Genomic DNA, 26,751 nt, shown 5'->3' with positions numbered 1-26,751 from the left:
TCACATTGTATTCTTTATTTAAGTGTGCAAAAGCTTCCTTAAATAAAAAGTGTTTGTCTTAATAATAAAAGTTTGGAGGTAGAACAACAGTTCAATTACTTTTCCCCCCCACTCCAGGTTTTATTATAAAAGCATTTTTACTTAGAAAAACCTTCCTTTTTTTTAGAAAAGGTTAAAAACATGATATGTACTTTAGGCCTTACTGCATCAAATCTGAAAAGACCAGGAAGAGATACCTTGATTAAAAACCCCAACTGGTGAGAAAGACAGTCAATCAGTCAACAACTTTTATTGACTGAACAATGGTATGAGTTTGGCCCTGAAGCACTCGCCCAGCTTGTCCTGCAGGTCTTGAAGAGGTAGAGCCAGAAGAATGAAGCACAGTTCGAGGATATTTAGCAGCAATGGCTTGTGATATTGTTTGCTGAAAAGTAATGAGATACATCAAAACAATTAATGGCACCAAAAAGTCACATTAAAATAGCTCTAGGTGAGCTGTAGTTTAAAAAGAAAGACCTGCAATCCAGCAAACTGAAATGCAATTATCAATAAGGAAAGAAGAAATGGTCATTTAAAAGAAGGGTAAGTCTTTTTCCTTTCTTATCTGTAATACACTTTTAGAATACAAAGTGCTACACTTCCAGTTAACTAAGTAGCTTGACCTTTTATCACATCAATTTTATTTCAAGATTGGTTGGTTTATTTTTTTACCATACTGTTCACAATTTTCCCTGTAGTGCTAACAACTTTTCTTTTGAATTATTGCTATGAGGCAGTCTCTGAAAGACCTTTGGAAAGAAAAGGTTTGCAATTTTATCAAGAATTAATTTTCTGCCCATAAAACTAGCCACCTTAGTGTAATAAACAGTAGTCATTCTACTTTTAATCAAGGTAAATTCTCTTCCCTCTCAAATTAACTCAAGACAAATACTTGACTTAGATTTTTATTTGCAAAATGGGTATACAGAATCTACCTCTAGGGCTGTCACATTCATTACATTTTCAGAAGTCAGTTTTTTTTACAGTAGTTCAGGTGCTTTCCTTGTCACACTAGTGACAAAATCTGAATCCAGAAATTGTTCTTAATGAAATAATTGCCGCACTGAATCTCTAAACTCCTAAGAACATACAATTTAAATATTAATTTCTGCTTAGGAGCCCAATTCTTGAAAGCTATGAGCAAGCCATACAACTGTGAGTCATGGCAGGAAATGGGGGCCTTTTCTGCTTTAGGTTCTGCCACACTGGTGAGGGGACTGGGGGTGCTTGTGAGGTTGGGAGGAGACAGAGCCAGGACAGGTGACCCAAACTGACCAAAGGGAGATTCCAGACCATGTGGCACCAAGCTCAGTGTATGAAGTGGGGGAAAGAAGCAGGAAAGGGGGGGGACATTTGTGGTGATGTCATTTCTCTTCCCAAGTAACGATTTTGCATTATGGAGCCTGACTCTCTGGAGATGGCTGAACACCTGCCTGCTCATGGGAGGCACTGGATTAATTCCTTGGTTTGTTTTGCTTATGTGCACTGCCTTTGCTTTCCCTACCTTTTTCTCAGCCCATGAGTTCTACAGCTTTTACCCTTCTGATTCTTTTCCCAAACTCTCTAGTGGGGGTGTGGGTGAGGGGCTGCGTGGAGCTGCTGCCTGGGGTTAAACCATGACATCTCACCAGTGCCTTCTACACAAAGGCAGTAAGTACTGTTTGCTGTGTTCAATAAGCCTCAAATCTGAGCTTTGTCTGATACCTCTTCACAAGATAACTTTTCTCCAAACTATTACCAGACATGTTGTAATAAAAATACTTCAAGAAGTGTAGTCTGATTTACCTGAGTGACTGGATGATGTTTCTCAACAATGACTGAACTCATCGGTGGAGCAACTCCCATTACTGTTAAACTCCCAGAAGCTCTGGATTTTTGTCCCATATCAGCTCGGCCTGTGATTCGAGCAGTGATTGTTCTTCCTGCTTTCTGTTGTGCAGATGTTATTACTTTTGCTGTGGGCTAGCAATAAATTAAGTATTAATTGGTAAAAAATTCTAAATATTATTTGCAATGCTCTAGTGTTTCTGCTCAGTTTTATCTGCCACGCCCAAACGGAACATGTAATGTTGCAGGTAATGCAGTTACATTACACAGGACTGAATTTGCTCCACCTGGCTGCAACCAGGATTACTCAATTTTTTTTCTCTTGTGAGATTGCATTTCAAGCAAATTACTTCTGTCCTGAGGGAAGTAAGATTAATTTGACAAAAATGAAGCAGCATGGATCGTTTAGCTTTGCTTGCTGATTGCATGCTTGAGTGACAGCTGAAGGTACTTCTGTCACTGTGGAAATCCTTTCTAGCAGTGACATAGCAGATAATAAAAAGCTTTCATGCATACAATAATGCAACTTTCACTGAAAGCTGATAGCAAACTACGTCAAATGTGGAAAAGAAAGTAGGGCAGTTTAGCACAAAGCACAGAAAAGAGAATAAGAGAGAAATTTCAAAGAGCAGTACAACAAGACAGAGCACCTTCTATAACTAAAGGTTATCAAGTCAAACGCCAATTGTTCCTGTTGCACTATACCAAAGTGTACAGGCACTTCTATTCTTCATTTTGCCACACTGCCCTATCTACAGAAAGAATTTAAAACTGCTCCTAGCATAAATGAGTTTATGTAACATAAACGAGCATTTGCAAGCTAGCATCTTCATACTGCTATGTGAACTCTGTCAGTATCCTCAACTACATGTCCGTATTGCTCTGAAAAATGCACAAATAACAATACCCAAACTAATATTTGTTATGGTTATACCTTAAAATTAGAAAAAAAGATAACTTTAGCATGTTACCAGTTTTTGAGTTGATGTCAGACCCGATGCTGATGTTGTGCTAGCAATGATTATTGGAGAATCAGAATCTAGTCTGGTCTCAGATGTGCTTGCATGAGCCAGGTGACTAGAAAACTGAAATGAAACCAGAGTTTACACAGAATGAGTATTACTTCTGCTTTCTAGAAAATACAGTTTTACTCCTTAGCGAGTTAGTTTTTTGACTATCCCAATTAGCCTTTTAATTGTAATGTCTTTGCAGATATTATCTCTTTAGTTTATTGCGAATTTAGAATCACTTGTCTAAAAACTGTAGAAATGATGCGAATAACATTTGTCACTATTAGAATGAGAAGTCAGGAGAGAGGCAAGCACATCATCTCTGTCCTAACCTACTCTCTAACATGATACTGTTCTACAGTGGCAAAGTTTTCAAGATGACTCCAGGGCAGGTCCAAAACAACCAGGCTATTAGAGGATGATCTGGCCAAGTTGATATGACAGTACAATAAGTTGAGTTCCCTCCATGTCTGTATGTGTTACGCCCCTAAAAAAGAAGTTTGAAGTCAAGCCAGCTTTTCATCTTTCCAGAGTATATTAAATTCAGTTTTTTTTAAAAAAAAACCTCTTAACAGCTCTTTTTTCCAGAGAGAACCTTATAGAGAAAATTATGTTTATTATAGTGACCTTGTCTTAATTAGTTTAATGCATTTTCACTGAAATAAAAAAAAAGAGCTTCATGAAAGTACAGCAAGCCACAGCAGCCATGCCCCAGTCACTTCATTTTCACAGTGCAGTCTGAACACTCCTGCACATTTCCTTTTAGATCTGGACTCTCTTCAAAAAAGCCTTAGTCAAGTAATTTCTTTTTGAGAATACAATTCTGTTCCAGCCACATGCTTACCATATTTTCCATGTGAAGAGAAGCTGTTGGTGGAGGTGGTGGTGAAGGTTGACTATATTGTGAAGGAGGTGGCCTTCCTGCACCAGTGGTAGTAGCATTATCACTTCTCCTGCTTCCTGTATCTATTATTAGAAACACAACATAATGGGATAAGTACATGATCTAGCTAACCCTAAAGGGTGGGGATACGGGGGAAGGTAAGTTACAACAAAAATGTTAGTATTTCTTTGGGATTTCTGTATAATCTAATTAAAAAAAGCAGGCTGTTCTTTATAGAGGTAGGTAGGTAGACAGATATAAACAAACATTTCTGCATTTTACCCTCTTTTGAGATGTTTGTAAATTTTTTTTCAAGGGGCCTGTTTCTCTGTTATGTCTCAATACCCCCATGGCACATGTCACCTACTTGTAGTGCAAAGAACTGAGGTTCTGCCTACTGCTTGCCAAAATTTAAACCAGTGTGCAAGAAGTGCTCTAAGAGACAAAATCCAGTTTAGACAGGAAAACACAAAGTTCATACTGGACTTCTGTGAGGGCACAAGATCCTTAAAGGAGCTTACTGGCAGTAAAAAAAATGTTACGCGTTAGCAGCAGCATCTCATCCCCACATATAATTGCTGGACAGTGGCCTCATCCTGGCTGTAGGACTGGGACAATCTACAGGCACCCTATAGCTCTCACCTCCCCTCACCAAGGTAGGTTGGCAAGCATAAACTTGAACAAAATCCATCTGGGATACTTTTATCCCACAATGTGACATAAATGGCATCACTAGGGATGCCAGATCTGCAGACATAAGCCCAGTCTCTTTTCTAAACACTTCCAGTCTTTTTCTTTAAGAATACAGACTTTCTTAAAGGAAGGAGAGAGAGGTATTCTTAGTCTCCTGTTTCTGAAGAAACTGATGCTAGCAGGAGTTCCAGGACAAAAGAAATTTGCTCATTCCAGGAACTAGAGTGACACCGTGTGGTAATTGTGTTTGGGTTTTTTCATTAGCTGAAATAAGCAGGAAAAATAAAGTCCTTCAAATCTGTGCAATACTTGTAGACATCAAGAGTAAAGGCATCCCAGAATATGCATTTTGTATATATTTATGGGTGTACACACACATTAAGCTTAAGCACAGACTAGACTAATGCAGTAATAGACCAGTCAGATCTGATTCATGTTACTGAAGAAAAACAGTGCTAGGATTTTTATAAGCAAAAGTTATTAATTTCTGCAGCTTCAGTGTTCCTTTGAATATATAAATAAGTTAAAATAATCTTAATATAGTAGTAATTAAAAAAAAAGTCAGCAAATGATGCAGATAACTAACTCCATCAACACTGACACTAAATATTATGAAGCCATTAAGGTTGTGATACATGCACACTATTAATAAATACATTATAATGAGATATGCATTTTACCTGTAGATTGTGTGTCTATTAAATATATATTAAAATAACCTATTAATAAATTTGTAAAGGGGTGAAATTCTGCTTTTTATATCCAATTACAGTAGGTGGCACTGCAGTGTTCATATAAATTTATAATTGCTGACAGATTCTGGCACATGTAAGTTTTGATTAAAAAGATTAAAAGACAGATTAAAAGACTAGAAACAAATCACAATCATCTTCTCTGACGTTTGCAGTCCTCCAGTGTCCTGATAACTGTTCCACCTGATTGAGAATGAAGATCAGTGGTTGTTCAAACATATTAAATAATTATGTAATTAACTTCATTAAAACCACCATCTGGCTGTAAGAAAAATATAGTATGCCTGGGGCAGGGGAGAGGGTGGTATCAGAGGTGGTGGAACCTGATCACCTACTTGGGACCAAGGACTCTCACAGAGTCTGTAAGATGTTATGCAGCCTGATAAAAAAAGCATAATAGTGGGCACACAATAAAATGAGCTACAGGTACTCTAACATCCAGCACAGCAAAATCTTTAGATGTGATGGTATAGAGTATCAGTTCCAGCTTCTTAGTAAAAATCAAGCAAAATCTTTGGTCCATGAAACTCGAGGGTTGGTCACAACTATTCTAGAGCTCAGTTTTCTTCATTTCCTTACTACTTACTCTTATTTTTATAGGTATACAAAAACAATGCTTTCATACCAATTACCCTTCATTATCAGGGAGACCTGTTGTGTCTGTTGCATGTTTTTGAAAACAATAAACAAACAAATAAAAGATAATGCTTCAATATAGAATAATTCTTTATTAGTAACATGGTGATAAATAAAATACTTGGGAAATGCCCTGTAATTTTATTCCCAAACTCAAGATCTTCAAGAAATCATTCATTCTTAACCTTCTACAAATACTGATCCTAAATTTTTACGAGCACACATCTACTACACTTAGCTAATTTCATATTAATTTCTTAAGCACACATACCACTATTAAGCACAAATAAGTTTTACACATTAAGCACTTATGTTTTACAGGCTTAGACAGCAGCTCAGGTAAGTATCCTCTTACATCTTCAGGTTTTTATTTCCTTTTCCTATCTACCTTTTTTGGTGAAGAATTCCTCTAAAGTAGTTCAGAAACTTCTGTGCAAGATTGTTTAATTTAGCAATGGAAGTTACTTGTCTAAGGCTATTAACAACTGCTTTCAGTTCAGCTGGCTGTCGAGCCACATGTATAGCTGTGGCACTCCTGCAGCTATTTTCTCTTTAACGTAGGTTGCTGCACCAGCATGATTATGTTTCCACTGCTACGGATTGCCTCACTCCAAGGGAGTGACTTCATTACATCTGTAAGCACGTGCAGCTCTTCCCTGTGTAGCTGCACAGGTTTTATGGGTATGCTGCTGATATAAATAGACTGGTGCTTCCTGTTCTGGCATGGAGTTACTACTAAATACAGAACCTGAGAGATCTGCTTGCCCTTTTTACATTTGAAAGCAAGATTAAGAGAGAAGGGAGAGCTGTCTGGGAAAAGCTGATTCATTGTACACTGAGATTCCAGAGCATAAAGAAATTTTCAGGATTTCATCTTCACTGCTCCATAACCTCGTATTTTAAGAAATTTGCCACCTCTCACTTCTTGTTCTGCCTTCAGCTGCATGTTATCCCTCTCCCAGCAATGTGGGATGAAGAGAATATGTTCCTCCTTTCAGCTACAGCAGTACGAAGCAGTATGAAGTCCAGCACCGGAGTATTTCTCAACATATTCAGCTGGACTACTGCTATATTCTAAAGCATTAAAAGTTTAATAAACTCTGTATGGCCAAAAATTCTCAAATTAAAAAAAAAAAAAAAAAGAAAAAAAAAGAGAAGAAACAAACAAACAAAAAATCCCAAACAAATCCAACAAAAATACACACACACTACCAGATTAAACTTGCTATTCATACTAACCAGGCTCCAGCCTATTGTCCTTGCCTTGGAACATGCTCATTGCTTCCAGATTCAAAGCACATACACCACGCATAAAGGCTTTCTTCATGGTCTCTTCATACTGATCTCTTTCACTATGCAGTCGCAGAATCTCAGCTTTTGTCTGTTCCAAAGCAGCAGTTAACTGTGCAACAGAATGAGGAAACAGGTCTCTCTTATTTCTTAATGCAATCTACAAACATATTCCTCAATTAACTTTCAAAATCATTTACTATATTTAAAAATATAGAATTTTTCACTTGAAAATCTCTGCTTCACCAGAGATGAACAGCTCATTGTAGTTTCTTGGTAGTACAGCACAATATTAATAGTAGAGTGTATCAAGGACAAGACTATTGAAAAGGACCGTCAGACTCTACCTATGCAGAAATATATTTTGCAAGTTTTTGTCTTTTAGAAATTGGCATCTGGCACAACCCAGATCTCTGCAGAAACATGGGCTCATTCAATAGAAGAGCAAGCATTCTCAGACAATTATTTAAGTATAAGGGTAAATTTTCATCACCAGTTCTTCTCTAGATACTGTAAAAAACTAAAAATGCTGAGAAGAGAACAGAGCAGGTTGTTACTGACAGTTTTTGTTCTCCTAAGATACATTTGGTAAACCTGTTTTTAAAATTCTAGGTTTAATTTCTTTCTGAAATACAAATCTCTTAAAAGTTGTATTTTAAAACTGATTACTTAGCATGCACCAATCCACAGCTGACAATTTCACCTTTAGCTCTGAAAATTCTTTAACAAGCTTAATTGGCAAGCTAAAGAAAAATCAAACTTAATTTCAGCCTTTAACAGAGTAGCTATTACAGAAAAAAATATTGTACTCATTATGATCATTCAAAGTAATAATGGTCTTCTCTTTCCATTGTCTTCTTCATTAAGATCTCAAAATGCATAGCCCATACTAACAGGATGTTGTTAGAAAACAAATGGCATTCCCATTGGTAGGCAAATATAAATGTGTCTTGTTTCAGGAAAGCCCAATTTATGTCATCCGTGCATGCAGATTGGCAACATTTTATATCAGATGCAGGGAAAAAAGTTATGTCTGGCAACATAACAGAGATCTTAGATCCATTCACATCTCACACACTTGGGAGCCCTGTTCTGCTGGAAAATACTCGTGTTTGTTAGGTTTGCTGAGAAAGAGATACTTGGAGGGACAGGGATTGGGAGTCAAAGAGCAAAAGAGGGAAAAAAAAATGATTTTACCTCTGCAATTTTGGCTTCATAATCATTGGTGAGCTGGACACAGACATCTTCTGCCCTTAACTGACAGGCTTTTGCTACTTTGTCTTTCCATCTTTCTTCACTAAGAGAGCGCCATGCTGCCCACACTTTTTTCATCAAAGCTGTACGGAAATGTGCATCTGCCATTCTAACTGCATATTCCTTAGGAAGTAAATACAACCACATCATATGAAAGTTCAGGCTTGACAAAAAATTTGGTACTCCACTGTGGATGATTGTTTTACAGTTTATAACACAGACCACAGCAGAAACCTCTTAACTGAGTTACAGGTCCTGCAGTGAAGTGTTACACAAGCAGCAGCAGCAGCAGCATCAGCTCAGTGTTGCCTCTGCACGTGTGCCATGGCACATTACCACCCCCACCACGAGAAACCATGTTTGTGAACTCCTAGGCTACACACAACAGTGGTCTTACTCTTAGTTTAATGACACTCAAACAACAACCTCACACACTATGTAAAGAGATGTGTGAAGCCATTTGCTGGATATGTGGCACATTTGGATTCACTGCAGGAATCATACAAAACTTGCAGTCAAAAAGATTGCAGGTAGTTAGTTTAAAAAACTTACCTTTTGAATAAATTTAGACTTAAGGACTGTTTAAAAAAACGACCTTAAAACAACCCTACTATTCAACTCTGTATCAAAATCGTCAGCAGACACTGCTTTCTTCCCATTCCAGAGAGTATTCTGACAGCAACGCTCATTTTAGAGCTGATCTTTTCAAACTGTTTGACACTGTCAAACACATCAAAATAGAAACACCATAATTTCTTCAAACTCTAAAAGGAACTGCAGCAGTTCTGGCTCTTGAGTTCAGAGGTTTCATTTTCATTGCATTTTGATTTTGTGCACATACCTCTTGTTTGGCTTTAACATGCTGAATCCGCCAGAGTGTAAACTTTCTCATCAACTCTACTCTGTCCGTTTGCTTTTCTAATGCTTGGGTTAAGTTAGTAATTACCTGCAAAAATATTTATTAACACTATTAAAATAGCTGTGGTCACTGTAAGATCAAATAGGATGTACTTTGTCAGTTATTTTTCACTTAAAGCACTTGCTTTTAACAGATGCTTTCTACTGAAACTTTCCCTTACTCTAATCAAGTAAGACACAATAATCAGAGTTCAAATCAGAAGTAAAATTCCTGTGATTTCAACACTCAGATTGTGACACTTCCATTGTGTAGCTTTAGGAGAAGTTCAACTGAATTGTTATTTCCTCCTACATTTGCTGATTTCTGAGCTACTTTTCATAATTAAATGTTACTGTAGCATAACATCAGAAGAATCTCTTATTTCAAAGAGAATTTTGATAAATCAGAAACATTTATATTAGAAGTTTGTTTTACTTGTCTGAACAGAATAAACAAGCTGTTGCTTATTAAAAATCTTATTAAGAATTGTTACTCTCTTCAGAAGTTCTCATGAAAGATATTCTATAGGCTTATAGCAATTAAAATATTTGAGAGGTAAGACAGAGTACTGGATAGAGACTGCAACTGGGGACTTTTACCAGCAATCTCTAAATTTAATGAGTACACATAAACAGCTGAAGTTCCCCAATTAATAATTAAACCATACAAATTTGGTACTGCAACTCTGAATATTACTTCATATTTCTGCCTAGATTCTTAAGCTAGATTCTGCCATCAGCCACATATGAGCAACTCCAAGTGTCAGTAGTGATCTATCTTGGGACTTTGGGGAATAATGTAAAGTTATTTTAACTACTGCATAAATACTGTCAAGAACAACATTTTATAATAATACATGGTAGCATATGTTAACATTATATTGTAGTTGTGACAAGTAATAATCATTGAACATACCTCAGTGAAATGAATACTTGAAATTAAAACAGAAAGCAAACTGATATATTAATTACTTTTGTTGAAAAAGTGTCATAAAAATCAATTTTCAAGGCTGCATACATGCTGCCACCCACTAGAAGTCTTAGCCTAAGTCTATTTCTGTTAATAAGCACATTTTCATAAATTAAAAGCATCTGAGATTTACAAAGTGAAATAAGAATCTCTAATACTTGTAATATTTGTGAGGCTGATGGACCTTGGTTTATGTCCACATCAGGATGCAGCAGTTTCCGTAATTATGGAGTGACATATGAATGCATGGAAGCACAGCCACCTTCCATTCAGGTGGCAGCAACAGTAATTTTCTATTAAAATTATTTATTTATTTATTATTATTTCTTGTTAGAAACAGAACTATAAAATTGGCTGAAAAAATAATTTCTTTGGCAGCAGAAAACAAAATAGAGCTTTCAAGGTATCATTGAGAATTACGGCACATTAAGTATAACTGACATACAATGATATCCAGCAGAATTAGATGTTTGAAAGGTATAGGCTGAAATAACCATGAACATAGGTACTACTCTACATTGTACAAGACTAATTCTGTTACTGTAATGCTACAACATTTATATTTGCTTGGTCTGTAAGATTAGTCTGTTTTCCAAATGGACACACAACACCATCTTATTCATATTTTAACTCCTGCAATGTATGTTTTTTGAAAATGTAAGTAGGAATTAGAAACCCAAATTCCATTAAGTGTTCTCAAGTACTAGGTTAAATGTTCAGGGTAGCCGTAAGATGTTATGTTATGTGACTGCAAAACTGCCAAGATTTTATATCCATATTCACAGTTCCAGTTAAGTTTGAAGTTGTTTACACTGTTGACAGCAGGAAAGTGTATGTAAACCAAGGACTCTCAAATGTCCAGTCTTAAGTACATATACAAATGTAGTATTCCTAGGAATAAAATAGAGGCTTTTCAACATTTACAAGACTGCCCATTTAAAACTGAGGAAATCAGATCAAATAATTGAAAAGTTAGAGGCTTTTAAAGTGTGACAGCTAATAGGCTCACCTAAGCCTGTGTGATCTTTATGAAATAAGTAAGAAACAAGAGTAGACTCTAGATTTAAGAAGCAAACAATGCAAAGTATGCATATATAATGTGTTTTCACGTCAGCAACAATAATTATTTTTCTACTATATAGTCCGAATATATTATTTTCTTCTTTGTTACTTGCTTCAAAAAAGACATTGTTCAAAGAAATGGACCAAAAAACGTAGTGTGGGTATTTTTAAACAGAGAGGAACTGTTAAAATATGAAATTGAGTTACTACCTCATCTTTCCTCCTAACAGAGATTTCGTAAGTATGAAGTAACTCCTTCAAGTTTTCCATCTCATTCTGCAGTTGTTTCAAATGTGCGGCATGTTTCTCTTTCTCTTGTCTCATTTGAAGCTTGTGCTGTTGAATCAAATCAAGTTTCCAGTTTTTCAGTTCAGTCAGAATATTTGTCTGAAAAGTTGAAAGGATGACAGTAATGCAATGAGTTTAAATTATTCCCTCCTCTCTATTATTTTAATCTTAAAACACTTAGCAAAATAAGGAGACATATTTACAGTGATACCTTCATTAAACAGGCTGTAAAGAGATGACACAATGAACCAGACACAAGGAACTACTGAATCATGATATTAGAACATCCCTAATGGAGACAGTTATTCCAAAGTTTTTGAAACAAGATACTCTATGCTACATATGCTTATGTGCAATATGCAAAAACAACAAAATGCACCAGTCTCCCAGCAATCACACTGCATCTGCATGATATCTGTGGATGCTTTTAATGATTCCATACAATATAAATACCTTAAGACTTCCACTCCAGAGATCAAGAATATTTTCTATTTGAGTGACTTTTTCATCTGGTAAAGTTAATTCGGTCACTATGGTTTTGCTGACTTCTCTTGGACCATGTGTGGATCCTTGAAAAGAAGTTGCTTCTGAAAAAGCAGGTTGTTCCATACCAGCCTGTTTCACTGATGTCAAGACTGAAAATGAAACAAGAGAATAAGGACTGACACTCTGGAAAGGCTAACTGGTCCACATTCTGAATGGAAGTCAGAAGACAGGCTTTGGTAAAAAGGAAATAAAATATTTATGACATCAGAAACCTCCTTTCTCCACATAAGAAAAACCAATCCAATTCTAATACATGCTTCCTGGACACATATATTTAAACTGACAATCCTACTGTAACATTAATAAATTAAAAAGTGCTGCTCCCTTAAGATACTGTATTTAACTTATATTAAGATACTGTATTTTAATGTAAGTTAACCAAGTGCCAAAAATACAGTCAGAAATAACATCTCTAAGTAAAGAGTTCTTGACAATTAACATCTCAGGTCAATAATCTACTAACTTTTGCCTTTTTCTTCAATGAGCCTGTAAACACCCGAGGTCTGTGGTGTTCCTTTATGAATTCACAAAGTAGCCTGTGGATATATTTCCATGTTAATATGTACCTACATCCATTTTTCTTAAATCCTTCAATTTGTTCATCTAATTAGAGTTCAAGCAATTTGAGAAAGGAAGTATCTGCCATGAATTTCTATAATGCCTTACACAATAAATCTTCACTTTCAGGAGCTGTGTTTAGGAACCACTGCAATAAAAGTTAATCTCTACCCAAAAGCTAGTTCGCATGCATTTGAGCCAAGAATAAAGTTAATATTTAAGTAAACTTGGGAAGTAAAATATTGTTTCATTATTAGTAACTCCTTACAAAAAAATTGTTATTTGAGTTGACAATTGAATAAAAGAAAATTAGAAAGAAGAGGCATTAGCAGATTTCTGCTAATAAGAACAAACACAACAACTTTAAAAAAATCCTCTTTTTTAATAAAAAGATGAAACCTCCAACATTTTAGTCTTCATTTCTGAAAACAAATATTGTCTGATAGGTACTATTTTTTGGTTCAAGCTAGAAGAGATAAGCTTGTCTGTCACAAAACAGGATCTTCAGTGGACACTAGAAAAGTGTGTTTCTAATTTATTTAAGGCAGAGCTTGATGGTTGATACTCTTTTACGGTTATTTTTACTGTTAGGTCACCCTTTCTAAGGATATGAGAAGAGCTGTCTGGCTGACACTCCCTGCCACAAAACTGCTGCACTCATGCTCCAAAACAAAAGGAAATAAGGAAGAACCGTGATGCAGAGGCAGTTACAACTACTTTTTGATATTTCTCTCAAGGTAATACACAACCACACATCATGAAATTAACACCAGCTTGAGCTAAAGGAGTGCCATCTAACATACCATTTCTATAGATTAAATGCCCTACCCTATTACAGAAGCAAAAGACCACAAAGAGATTATTCCCCATCACGGAGTATATTAAAATCAGGCTTTAGCTTTTTGTCATTGTTTCCCTTGAAAATGACAGAAGTATTGCTAAGGTAGTGGCAGAATTTGAATACTTGTTGCTTGTAAAAATCTCCAAAATATGTGACATGCCAGACAGATGATCCAGATTACTTGAAATGCATCTAATATCTGTGACAAAGAATCTGGCTGGCATCTGACAATAAAATTATCTGGCACTGTTACCACTGTCAACTATTCACAGTTCTCTCCTTCACCACTTTTCCCCATTCCTGCATGCCACTCCTTCCTTCTGTTGTGATATGAAATGCATGTTGTTTTGTTTTTATTTTTAAACTTTTACTGCTCAGTTAGATTATGAAGATATCCAACCAATACAGCACAGTTTCTAAGATACCTTCCAAAAAAAAAAAAAAAAACCAAAACCAAAAAACAACCCAACAGAACAAAATGCATTGATCAAAACAGAATATTAAAATAGACTGACATCTGCCAAAGTCTGAGAATCACGCTACTACTAGTTCATCACTCTGTTCTCCTTAATTCTCCCTATGAACAGATTATCCTAAAACAGCTTTCAGTTCTCTCTTTTAGCATAGGATGTGTTGTATCTTTGCTGAATCCACCAAGTGTATCTGTTACATGTTACATCATCTTATGAAATTCATCTTGGCCTTCCAGCATTGCCATAATTTTCTAGTTGTACACTTATTAATTTAATTATTGTATCTAATGCACTCCCTCTGTCACCTCTGTTCCTTCCATAGAATTATATGATGTCATTCAGTTGCAGCGCACTAAGGTATCAAGGATCTTGGAATCATTTGGATATGAGAAGTATAGAAATGTACTTTATTAAATAATCTCTACACGCATTTACTGCAACAAATCTCTAGATGGAGGTAATGAAATTAGCTGTTTATCCAGATGTCTGTTACTACTGTTGGGTTTTTCTGTGTTGCCCTAGTATCCGACTCTTTCTGCCTTTATTAAGTAAATAAGCCCTGACAGACTGCTCTCACACGTGACATGCTATTAGTGGTCCAAGCTGAGTACAGCAATTTGCTAAAATGTTCTAAGAAGTCTAATGGACATATACTGAGGACTGGCAGGCCTGAAGAGAAGGATTTTTTCCAGTCTCTGAGTATGAGTCATCATTGCACATCTCTGCAAGAAATAATTTACTGCTTCAGTCTTAGTAATTTTCAAAATTAATCAACTAAACTGGTAACAAGAATAGGAAATTAAGTTTTATGATTCAAAGTTTAAAAATATTAGGACATTGAAGTGAATGGAACAGCACAGTATTTTTATTCCAATTACTTTTCTTATTTGACTGAAAACGGCTAGGGAAGATACTATATATACCTAAATTTTCTGCAACAAATACAGATTACCAATAATCAGACTTCTACCATCATAATTATAACATCCAGACCAAACACTTCATAACCAAAACTTCATTTCAGAAGTCATCACATAGCACTGGAAACTCTATTGGCTCCAATACCACCACATGGAGGAGGGGAAAATAAATTATAAACTTGAGAAGTTCTGCAGAAGAGCAAACTTTCATGTTTTAACTCCATGCTCAGCACATTCATTCATTTTGGTTTATAGTTATAGAACAGTAACCTAATAATTTATGATTTTGTTATTTTAACAAAGTAGCAGCATTAGAGCCAAATGTCAAAATGTCTGATTTTTACTATGAACAAAGAAGCAGTGCCAAAAGAATGGAGTTTGACAAAAAAAGTCAAACTTCAGAAACAACCTGATAAACAATCCCACCTGATCAGCATTAGAGGTATGGTATTAAGCTTGAATTAAGCATTAGAGTATTAAATTTGAATTTAACAATTTTCTCACTGTTCATTCAAAGTCTTGTAATTACCATAAGTAAAAAAACAAAGTATTCTGTGGCCATTAGCACTGTGGTCAACACTACTTCAATACGTAATCACCATCAATCAGTACTAGTGATTGTATAGAAGAGTTCAATAGAGTTCAATATTTTGATCAGATCTTTTCCTAAAAGTTGAAATAACCTTTTTACAACTAAATTGTTTCAAGCTCTGTCTCAAGGAAGCATAACCCATCTCTCTCCCAGACTGAGAAGACATAGTGATATTTTGAACACCAAACACGTATTTTGATAAAGGAGCAAAGCAAAGGAAACTTGTTTATAGCATGTAATTGACAGAAGCAGGATGGATGCTACTCTTGTCTTTTTTGCTCTCTGGGAAGTTCAGAAGCACCTTCTTTAGTGCCTTTAATAACCTTTTTTTTCCATTTTGAAAATAACAGAGAAATTGTATTTTGCAGGGTGCTGCCTTCTGAAAAGATAATAAATATCTGAGTGGCTCCTTGCCATCAGCAATACAACTCTTTTAATGAGAACTACAATGCAAAATTTTGATCACCATCAAGTATAAGACTATTTCTTTCCCCTGTTCCATGACAATTAACAAGGGCTTGCAAATGACAATTCTAACTTGGTAACACCAGGCGTATTAAAAAGATAACACTGTTCAAATATTTCAAGAGAAGCAACCAAGGGAATGGGATTTTGTCCTCACTTCTGTGGCCATAAAAACAAACAAAGACCTGATAGGCTACATGTTTAGCCCCATGGAGTGGGTTGGCTGTGGCTGGATGCCAGGCAGCCACCAAAGCTGCTCTCCCACTCACCTCTGCAGCTGGACAGGGGAGAGAAAATATAATGAAGGGTTCATGGGTTGAGATAACGACTGGGAGAGATCACTCATGAAATACCATCGTGGGCTAAGCAGGCTCTAATTAGAGATATTAATTGAATTTTTCACTAAAAAAAATGACAGCAGGATAAGAAGTAAAATTGCCTGCATCCCTCCCTCCTTCTCACCTCTACCTCCTCCCCCACTGGCACACAGAGACAGGGAACGGGGGTTATGATCAGTTCCTCACACATTATTCCTGCTCACGGAGGAGTCTTTCCCCTGCGGCAATGTGCGGGGTCCCTCCCATGGGAGACAGTTCTCCATGAACTTCTCCAACATGAGTCCATCCCATGGGCAACAGCTCTCTGTGAACTGCTGCAGTGTGGCTCACTCTTCCATGGGGTGCCAGCACAGATATAAAAACTAAGCAACTAGCAAAACTAACTTCAGCTGGCTTTAACACACGCAGACTGTCGGAGCAACAGGGGACAGCTTGTGTCATGACCGTTCATATACAGAGATTGGCAACAGGAAGCAGACCTGCACTGTGATACTGCAGACATTCTGCTCCTGCCATAACTGCTCATCTAAGTCCTGCTCAGATTTTGGCTAACACACAGACCATCCTAAGGCCTGGTGTATCCTGGGACTGGTGCCACGAGGTCAAGGTGAGAACAGCAGGTAAGCAGGATTTGATGGACCGAAGGGCTAAAGGTCGTTACACAGCTGCCACCACCTACCATTTGCTATCTCCTGCAGCCTTAATCCTTCCATACAGATTGTCTAGCAGTTGCTTCAGAATCTAAAAACTCAGAGATAGTATTGACTAAACTTCCAAGTTGGAAGATATAAATATGTCACTTGCTCCTCTAAATAGTAGACATAAAGCCATCCACAAAGATTATAAAAGCGAAGACAGAAAGATAGCTAAATATTTTTATAATCAAATAGAATGATAAAGAATAGAAGTTGGTCTGATTATGCCTAACTTCCTAGAAAAGAAATAATGCAGGTGTGATTGTTTACTATTTCTTCTGAAGCAAAATTAACAGCAAAGCAAAATTCTCAATCAGAGCAAAATTCTCAATCTAAATGGCAGTGACAGAAGCAAAAAACCCAGTCAAAAATATCCACTTAACTAATGCATTGCAAGACATTAAGAGTCCTAAATACCAAGCAATAAAATAAAACTAGAATAACAGGATTGAACTGAAAGAGCAAGAATGACATTCATGTAGTGTCATGATCAGCCAATACACAAAGCCCTTTTAAGGTAATCACTCTTTCCAAATAATCGTTGTTTCAATATGCATTTCTCTATCATAGCTGTACAAGCTTGAGCAAAACCAGCTGTTACCCATCAAATTTCAACAAAGTATACTGTAAGAAAGGGTATCCCTTTTTCTGTTGTTACATCAACAATCTTTAAACACATGCATCACAAAATATGAAGAAGTGTCAGCACATCAACACTGTCATCTGAAAGTGATGCCAAAGAGAGAACCCTTCAGGGAATATCCCTTCCTAAATTTCTTGTTGTGCAAAATGCAAATGTACTACAAATGTGTATTACATTTGTACATATATTTTTCAAACTGAAGCTATTAAAAAATGTAAGTCACAAAAGTTGTATCATTGCTCTTGTAAGCTCAACACATAGCCTTGGTCGTAGTACCTGGAGTCTTATGGTGATCAGCATCATCTGTTACCCTTGAAACTCTGTCAGGCAGTCTCTGTTCTGATGCAGGCTCTGGTAACTTTGAGACACACTGTTCAAACTTTGGAGTCACTACAGTATAACGAAACAGCTCTTCATATTCATCCTGTTGCAAAGTGGTGACAAAGAATTGCAAAACTACAATTACATTTTTTAAAAATAAGCATATGTAAGAAGAAGAGCAAATTATTTGCTATGATTTTGAGAGGCTTCTTTTTATTATTATGGTGAAAATTAAATGTATTTCCCTTAAAGTTGCAAAAGTGAGCACTTTTTCTACAATGACTATAATAATTTAACTTTCTCCTGTTTAATGTTCCCATTCCTTCTGATTACAACTATATGTACTGCAATTGTTGCACAGAAAGACTCTGCCAGATGCCAGCACTGAATACTGTAATGGGCATCTAAAACAAGAACTGGAAAAAAACTTCAGCCCCAGATCATGTAAGTTATTAACTGACCATTATTATTCATAATTACTACTACTAGTGCTGCAAAGAAAAATATGTGTTTTTATAGTCATGACAAAGATTCTACTGAACACAGTCACACTTCACACTCTGTAACATTACAGTTTCTTTGATGGAAGTTGCAAAGCCAATCATCAAAAGAGATTTGATTATACACAGTTTTGTTTAAAGCGGATATAATTATTCTCACCTTATATTATTTATTTTTGAAATTATACAGGCATATGGAATATGTATATATAAGTTAGAAAGACGCTTTCATATTAAGAAGCTATAAACCCATCTAATTGGTATGTGGCATTATGCTATGCACCAAAGTAAGCCAATTAATATTTTCTAAAAACCTCCTAATGAAACAGATTTTCAAGATGAAGGTATTTAGTATTCATTGTGAGTCCGTAAACAATCTGTATTTTTACTACAATCGAGTAATTAATTAAACAAGTTCCAGTACCAGTTACATACTAAAACCAAATCAAGTCTACTAATTAAAGATTTGGAAAACAATGTTCACTGGAAAACACTAAACCAGGTCACTAGCGGTTATGTTTTCTTCACTTAGTATTATCACATTAGTTCTGTTCTGTTCACATCAGTTCTGTTCAGTATCCTAATGAAACCTCAGAAAGCAAATGTGAATTCAAAAATTAATTTCCCCTATAACCTGGGGAAAGTTAGAGTGAAAACAAGCAATGAAAGGTACCAATTACATGCAGTATATTTTTGCATCTAACAACGGAAAAGGATAGTACTTCAAAACTCTCTGTGTAACTTCTATATTTTTGTGTGTTTCAACTAATTAGAGAATTTAAGAAGCTAGGTTTGGTACATTTTATTTGAATTCTAGTTTCCATATAAATGTCCATTTCCCATCTTCTAATCATGTTCATAGTAAAAAACTAAATAAATGTATACAAAGCTATAGAATTACAAATATGTGATGTACCTTTTGAAAAAATAAGTGTGTCACATTCCATGTAAAAGGTAGTTAGCTGCAGATCAACAAGTTATCAATTTTTCCACAGCCATATCTTTCTAAATGTATATAGTTTAGATGTTATAAGATATCAAAAGAAGAAAACAGGTATCTTCAGATCCGTTACTCAATCAGGGACCATACAAAACTCCCTGCAGCAAAATCTCAGCTGAGTAAAAGCCAGTATTAGCCTTAACTAATATAAATTAAATGATTCTGCAGAAGATGTTAGATCACACCTCTGTCTTCTTCTAAGAGATCATTTAACCAAACAGCAACTTAAAACTAATTCCTCTCCACAAACAAGTTAGTTCTCAGACAGAGTTGATCCAAGTGCTTCCATGATTATCTTAGTCAATTTGAAGGACCTAGTAGGTTAGACGTCAGATCCAAGTGGGTGTCCCACAATGAGTCACCAAATTTATTCATTATCACACAATCTGTCCTACTATAGACATGCCTAGCATTCAAAATACACGTATCAAGCTATGGCAGGAAATTTCTTTCAAGTTCTAACTCCTTTATTAAAACTCAAAGAATCCACTCTGTACAGGAATACGCACGCTTATGCGCCAACAGTAAGTGTCAACAGACAGCATCCAGTGACAAATCTGGAAATAAATGTTTATAAATTGCAATATTACAACTCTGTTGAAATGAAGTTGGAAGGCAAATACTAAAGAAAGCACAGTATCCCAATTGTAATCAGAAATGTAGACACACTAAAAAAATAATCCTGGAGACAGCCGTGAAAATATGTATAGAAACACTGAGTGATTTAAGTGTATCACCTCAGTCTTCAATATTCCATAACAAATATGCTGCAACTGGAATGCAATACTGAGCAGTACATTTAAAATATAACCAAAATAAAATAAAATTAACAACATGTCTTTGCTTTACTATCTTGGTTCTGCTTTAAACAAAACTTCCAAGCGGTTTTGTCAATGACTAACAATTCTGTTCATGTATAAAACTAGAGGAATATAGTTCTATGACCTGAAGGTCAGTGGAGTTTTGACTATTTAGTGCCTTGGTTTTGTAGAAAAAAAATGTAGTGAAACAATGAACAAATGGCACAAAAAAAATCAGACATTTTTTTATAATTTTTTTCTAATTTTAAAACAAAAATCTACAGATACTGCAAAGGATTGTAGTCAAGGTTACTATACAATATGGCAAGAATAGATTGAATGGATAAAGTTTTGTAATATTATATTACAATTATATACAATACTATATTATACAATTATAAGTAATGGAAATTCTCTAAGAGCCAGTGGATCTCTTTGTAAGAAAAAAGTAATAATCCGGTCTCTAGTTAAAAGCAACACATTATCAAAAAGGCCCAACAGAACAAAATGCCTTCCAAAATTATGTAAACACAGTAGAGTACTTCCCCGTCAACATTCCTATTGATCACCTGTCACCTCAGAGGTCTTTTTCAACAGTAAAAAACTCCTGCCAGGGTAGCTTTGGGCTTGTCTAGTTTGGAGAAAAGGAGGCTGTGGGGCCTCCTTGCTCTGTACAGCTTCCTGAGCAGGGGAAGTGAGAGGTGTCCATCTCTTCTCCCTGGGATCCAGTGATGGAATGAGTGGGAATGGTTCAAAATTGTATCGGGGAGATTGTGTCAGATTTGACACTACAAAGCATTTCTTTACCAAGAGGGCAAACACTGGAATGGGCTTCCCTAGGAAGAGTGTTTGATGCCATGACCTGTCACTGTTTAAGAGACATTTGCACAATGCCCTCTAATAAGATGCTTTAACTTTTGGTCAGCCACAAAATGGTCAAGCAGTTTGGCCAATGATTGATGAAGGTCACTTCCAACTGGGACTATTCTTCTCTAGACACATTCTCATTCACAAACCAGTTGCTCATTAGTATATTTTTTTCATTCTCTACAAGGTAGTCTTAGAGCCTCATTGATAATCAACCTGGTCATAACAGAAAATTCTGGTCCTTCAAAATTTGCAGCATGATGCTTTTATCTTGGTCTGTGACTATCAAAAGCATTGGAAACACAGATACATTACTATTCCTACAAAAAGATTATGAAAACTTATCCATGAGATAAGCACAAGTAGAGAAGTATATGAGCTGCAGAAATTGCCTCTAAAATGTCATTTAAAAGTTACAAGTCAATCCAAATGGTAAAAAAAGGAAAAAGAAAACCCCTTAATTAAACAGTGCTGCAGCTGTATATGCCCATTTCACCAGGTTACAAATGTGGAGATGCATTTCTACAAGGCAACTAGCAAAACATATTATTGTCAAAACTATCTTAATTTGGACTGTATCCTACCACAGGAAAAAACCACACCGTATACTACTCAAACCAGAATAACCAATTATTAAATGATGAACATCTACTGCTTTTAAAAGAATAGTACAAAGACTTTATCCAGGATCACTGCATCCTCTTGAAAGAATGATGAGCACAGAAAAGGAAACCTCTCAGTATTATAGCTACAGCATGTCCTGATGTATTTGACGCAGAAAGTAGAAAAAAAAACAAAACAAAAAGCAATAATTTCCTTTCTGTGATTAACTTAGCCACATTTCTACTCCAAGGGAAATAAATCCATTTAAAAAAAATTCAGTTTTTACTACATTATGGGGAAAGCCTAAAATACAGTTACTTTTCATGTCTGAAAAATAATGGGTTTCTATCTTACTGTGTCAAATTCTAGCTTCTTGATAAGACTTAGCACAAACAAAGAACAACACTAGAAAAAAAAGGTAAGAAAACTACTATTTTACTTGTAACTAATCAAACTCTAAAGTTTAGATAAAAATCTTTACAAAAATTCCTTGTGAAATGCACAAAAAGGGACTCTAACTGAATGTATTTTAGCATCAGTTTTTTTGTGGTCTTTGCTTTTTTTCACTAACATTTTTACTATTTTCCTGTATATATAAAATAGATGCACATTTAGTTAGATTTCCTCATAGTTATCCATTGCCAAATAAAACGCCATGACAGTAAATCAAATTATATTGCCTTTGTCCTACCTGAGGATCTGAAGAAACAGGACTGTCCTGAACAAAGTCATTTGGCAAAACTGGACTTGTGCTTTTCTCCTCATCAGATGACATTCTGCACAGTCTATAAAACAGTAGAAGCTGAACTTTGTTTTTCAGTTTCAGTACATAAACATATATTCATAATATATATAAACATATATTCTAAACACTGATTCTTCCTGCATCACAAAAGCTCTCTCTGCCATGGATAATTTTGTACCTTTCAGAATGGCAAGCTCATTTCTGTGCCAATGATTAAAAATGTTAAAAAACAGTATAAAGACAATTTCAATTGCTGAGATTTCCCACAGCTCAAGGTTCAAAAGACATGATTACTGTCTTCCTACTTCCTGATGGGCCCTCCTACTTCCTGCTGGACCCTTATATACCAACCACATTTTTTAAATACAAAATAGGGAGTCTAATGAAGGTTTACTTTGTACTTTTTATTCCTGTATATCTGTGTGTATGATGACAGAAGAAATACTACCTTCCTCAGCTCTGCCTTTTTTGTTGCCTCCTGGTCTGATAATTTTCTTCTTTCCTCTCTCACATGAATTATTCCTTATAAATCCCCTTGGTTTTAGCCTCTCTACATAATGAAATAGCTCTATACTAGCACTCAATCTTCTTTTAGCTGATAAATTCTTTCAATACCAAAAGATACTTCTGTAATCCTAAAAAGTCAACTTCATATGCTTTCCTACATAGTTTCTCAAATTGTGGATCCTGGCTACTCTAAAATCTATTCTGGATCTGTTCAAAGATGTGTGTGCATTAGCAAAGAACACGAAGCACCAACTATCTAGCACGTACAGGAACTGTATGTGTATTTGCAGCCAGAAGTTAAAAATACTGTCATACCTTCCCTTTTCAGTACACTTCGAAAGAACAAAACTACTGATTTTTCTGAGAAACAGGATGGCACATGGAGTCCCATGTGAATGCAGACAAGTCCAAGGAAGTAGAAAATAAAGGTTTTTATTGAAAAGTTTGTTCAATAACCTAAGAACACTGTCCTGACTTCTGTTTTCAGTTCTCTAAGATCATGCCTCTGACATGCAATCTAGTGGATCTAGTTCTCTACTTATCACTGAAACTTTTCTTTGGTCTTCTAAAACTCAAAAGGTTCCTTCATCACAAGTGATAAACTAAAGTGATCTCAGTCAGTCCTCATACAGTTTCCCCCTAAGACCTTTCACCATCTTCATTGCCCTCCTTTGGATGCTTTCAAATAGCAGAATGTCTCTCTTATACTGTGGCACCCAGAACTGCACTTAGCACTCGAAGTGAGGCCCTCCCTTTCCTGGCTAATGCTGTGCCTGAGGTCCCCAGGACACAGGTGGCCCTCCTGGTTGCCAGAACACTGCTGACTTGTGTTCAACCTGCCATCCACCAGGACCCACCAGACCACTTCAGTGGGGCTGTTCTCCAGCCTCTCATTTTCCAGTTTGTTCATATATCCAGTCCTGTCTCAGGTGGCTTTTCTGCCTTTGAGGAAATCAAATGCCCTACCCAATTCAGTACTGTCAACAAACTTAGCATGCCTTCAATTCCTCCACCCAAGTCAATCAAGCAGATGTTGAAAAGCATCAGGCCTAAGATGGAGCCCCCTGTGGAACCCCGTAGGGACAGGTCCCCAGTCTGATATCACCCCAGTCACTGTAAACCTCTGTGCCCAACCTGTGAGCCAGTTGCTCACCCATCACATGATGCATTTATCCAGCTGTGTGCCGGATACTTTGTCCAGAAGGATACTGTGAGACAGTACCAAAAGCTCTACTGAAATCCAAAAAGATCACATCAACTGGCTTCCTTTGGTCAAGGAGGAGAGTCACCTTGTCATTAAAGGGAATTAAGTTTCTCAGGCAGGACCTTCTTCTCATGAACTCATGCTGGCTGTGATCAACAACAGTGTCAATGTTGCAATGAAGCAAAGAACTCATCTCTGCCTTGTCTAGTCCTGTTCGTGAGGTGACCATCCTCATCATGTAACAGGCTCGTGTTATTTCTGGACTGCCTTTCATTACTGACATATTTTAAGAAAGTACTTTTTCTGTCCCCCACAGTTCTGGCCAGCTTCAAGTCAACTGAGCTCTGGCTGCATGAATTTCCTGTCTACTGTGGAGAGCTGAATCTCTGTATTTCTTTGACTTTGTAATCTGACTTTGCTTCCACTGGGCATATGCTTTCCTTTTTTGCCTTAGCTTCAGAAGAAGATCTCTGTGCAGCCAAGCCAGCCTAAGAATAACTTATCAGCTTTGATCTCAGTGAACAAGCACTAAGTACCACAAAATACCGGATAAGTTTCTAAAAGAGAAATCAAGGGATATTAAGACACCACCTCTGGGTCAACAGGCTAATTTGCTAAGCTGCAAATCATTATATGGTGTAAGACAAGTGAGAAGAATATCTTCAAGCTTACCAAGTTCTAAACTTACCCAAGCATCTGTCAAAATATATGTCTGATTTCATTAAAGAAAGATTCCTGCTAACAGCAGTTTCTTCCAAACCATAAGCATACAACTGCAATAGTAACACTGCTACTTTTAAGAAACAGGATGCAACTATAAAGACCTTGATCTAACTCACCAACCTCGTTCTCCTCTTTAATTTTGAATGAATTAAACTAAGCTCAGGTTTTTGTGGGTTTAGCTTTGTTTTTAACTAAGGGTGATGCTTTTTCCAAATAATTAAATGCTTCATTCAGATAAGAGTACTCAACACCTAGGAAAGAGAATCATGTAGAGGGTAAGGTCGGAACAGACCACAGTGGGTCATCTAGTCCAACTTCCTGCTTAAGCAAGGTCATCCTAGAGAACATGGTACGGGATTGCATCCCAGTGATTCTTAAATATCTCCAGAGAGGGAGATTCCACAATCTGAGTACTCTGTTCCAGTGCATCACCAACTGCACAATACAGAAGTTCCCCTTCATGTTCAGGTGGAACTTCCTGTGTATCAGTTTCTCCTCATTACCTCTTGTCCTATTGCTTGGCACCACTATGAAGAGCTCAGCTCCATTACTTTGGTGCCCTCCCTTTAGATAATTATAGACATTGATGAGGTCTCCTCTCAGTTGTCTCTTCTTGAGGCTGAACAGGCCCAGCTCCCCCTGCCTTTCCTCTTAGGAGAGATACTCTAGTCCCCTCATCATCTTTGTAGCCTCTGCTACCCATTCTAGGAGTTCCATGTCTTGTCCTGAGGAACCCAGAAGTGGACACAGCTGGTGGCCTCACCAAGGATGAGTACAGGGGAAGGATCACCTTTCATGACCTGCTGGCAATGCTCTTCCTAATGCCCCCCAGGATCCCATTGTCCTTCTTGGCCACCAGGACACACTGCTGGCTCATGGACAGCTTGTTGTCCACCAGGACCCCCAGGTCCTTCTCTGCAGAGCTGCACACCAGCAGGTCAGCCCAAGGTACCTGGGGTTGTTTCTCCCCAGGTGCAGGACCCTGCATTTGCCTTTGCCGAATATCAGATGGTTCTTCTCTGCCCATCTCTCCACCCTGCTGAGGTCCTTCTGAAGGGCTGCACAGCACTCCGGGGTGTTGGCCATTCCTCCCAGCTCTGTGTTCTCAGTCAATCTGCTCAGCAGATATCTGCCCCCTCATCCAAGTCATGGATGAACAAGTTCTGGGCCCATTATTGTACCCTGGGGGACACTGCCACTGATAGAAATACACTACCTGCCAGCAGAGACAGGACATATTCGTTCCCTTTAGCTGTGCCCCCTTGCAAAGCAGCGCTGCTGACACTTTTTACTCTCACAGCAGCAGCTCCGCAGCTGCCCCCGACGCCGTCAGCGCCGACACCGTTGAGACCGCGGATGTCATGGCAGCCAGGGACAACAAAGACAATCCGCCGAGTGTCCCACAGAAACCGCGGAGGCACAGGGGTCAGGCAGCTGGGAATACGATAGATTACGAGCAGGAAATTCTCCTTTTCTTTTCTTATACAGAGCTTTTGAGGCGACCAGCCCAACCAGTGAGCAGGGAATACCCACTGGCACCCTCAGAAAACTCAGGGTGGGGTTGCGGACGCCAATGCGGTCCCCGGGCAGGCGCAGGGGTGCTGTGGGAAGGACGGCGCGGCCCCCGGCCACCCCCCACCGCTCACCTGCGGGCCCCGGCGGCGCCGGCCGCCGGCACCGACGGTTTCAAACTGCCGGAGCGGAAGAGGAACCACCTCTGCGATAGGCTCAGGGTGCCTTTGCAAAGCACCCTCTGATTGGGCAGCTTGGCGGCGAAACAGCCAATCGAGTCGCCAGGCTGGGGGCGCG

The 26,751-nt window shown here is 37.4% G+C and overlaps 1 protein-coding gene across 4 annotated transcripts; it reads right to left on the bottom strand.

Moving 5' to 3' along the window:
* On the bottom strand, positions 1-26,680 carry POC5 (POC5 centriolar protein). Of its 4 annotated transcripts, XM_015652274.2 has the most exons (13): positions 26,589-26,680; positions 22,455-22,548; positions 20,003-20,050; positions 17,949-18,096; positions 12,055-12,236; positions 11,524-11,700; positions 9,226-9,330; positions 8,328-8,507; positions 7,080-7,242; positions 3,721-3,842; positions 2,838-2,951; positions 1,825-2,001; positions 1-424 (listed from the first exon to the last, which is right to left on the bottom strand). In XM_015652274.2, the coding sequence occupies exons 2-13, from the start codon at positions 22,536-22,538 to the stop codon at positions 275-277; spliced, it is 1,650 nt and encodes a 549-aa protein (XP_015507760.1). In that variant the 5' UTR covers positions 22,539-22,548; positions 26,589-26,680; the 3' UTR covers positions 1-274. The 4 variants fall into 4 exon arrangements, with proteins under 4 accessions (XP_015507760.1, XP_033376206.1, XP_015507763.1 ...); XM_033520315.1 differs by lacking the exon at positions 20,003-20,050; XM_015652277.3 differs by lacking the exons at positions 17,949-18,096; positions 20,003-20,050; positions 22,455-22,548 and having other exon boundaries at positions 26,589-26,647.
* Between the last annotated feature and the right edge of the window lie 71 nt (positions 26,681-26,751).

The sequence above is a fragment of the Parus major genome, chromosome Z (genome assembly GCF_001522545.3).
Source record: "Parus major isolate Abel chromosome Z, Parus_major1.1, whole genome shotgun sequence".
In the NCBI taxonomy this organism is placed as follows: domain Eukaryota; kingdom Metazoa; phylum Chordata; class Aves; order Passeriformes; family Paridae; genus Parus; species Parus major.
The sequence above is the reverse complement of the archived record's forward strand: the minus strand, read 5'-3'. Positions and strand labels throughout refer to the sequence as shown.

Bases quoted from the DNA above. Each gene is read 5' to 3' on its own strand.
- POC5 (XM_015652274.2), bottom strand. From the start codon at position 22,538: ATGTCATCTGATGAGGAGAAAAGCACAAGTCCAGTTTTGCCAAATGAC. The intron at 20,051-22,454 runs GTAGGACAAAGG...ATTTATTTCCAG, and splicing joins CTGTTTCTTCAGATCCTCAG to ATTTGTCACTGGATGCTGTC. The intron at 11,701-12,054 runs GTATTTATATTG...TCAACTTTTCAG, and splicing joins TCTGGAGTGGAAGTCTTAAG to ACAAATATTCTGACTGAACT.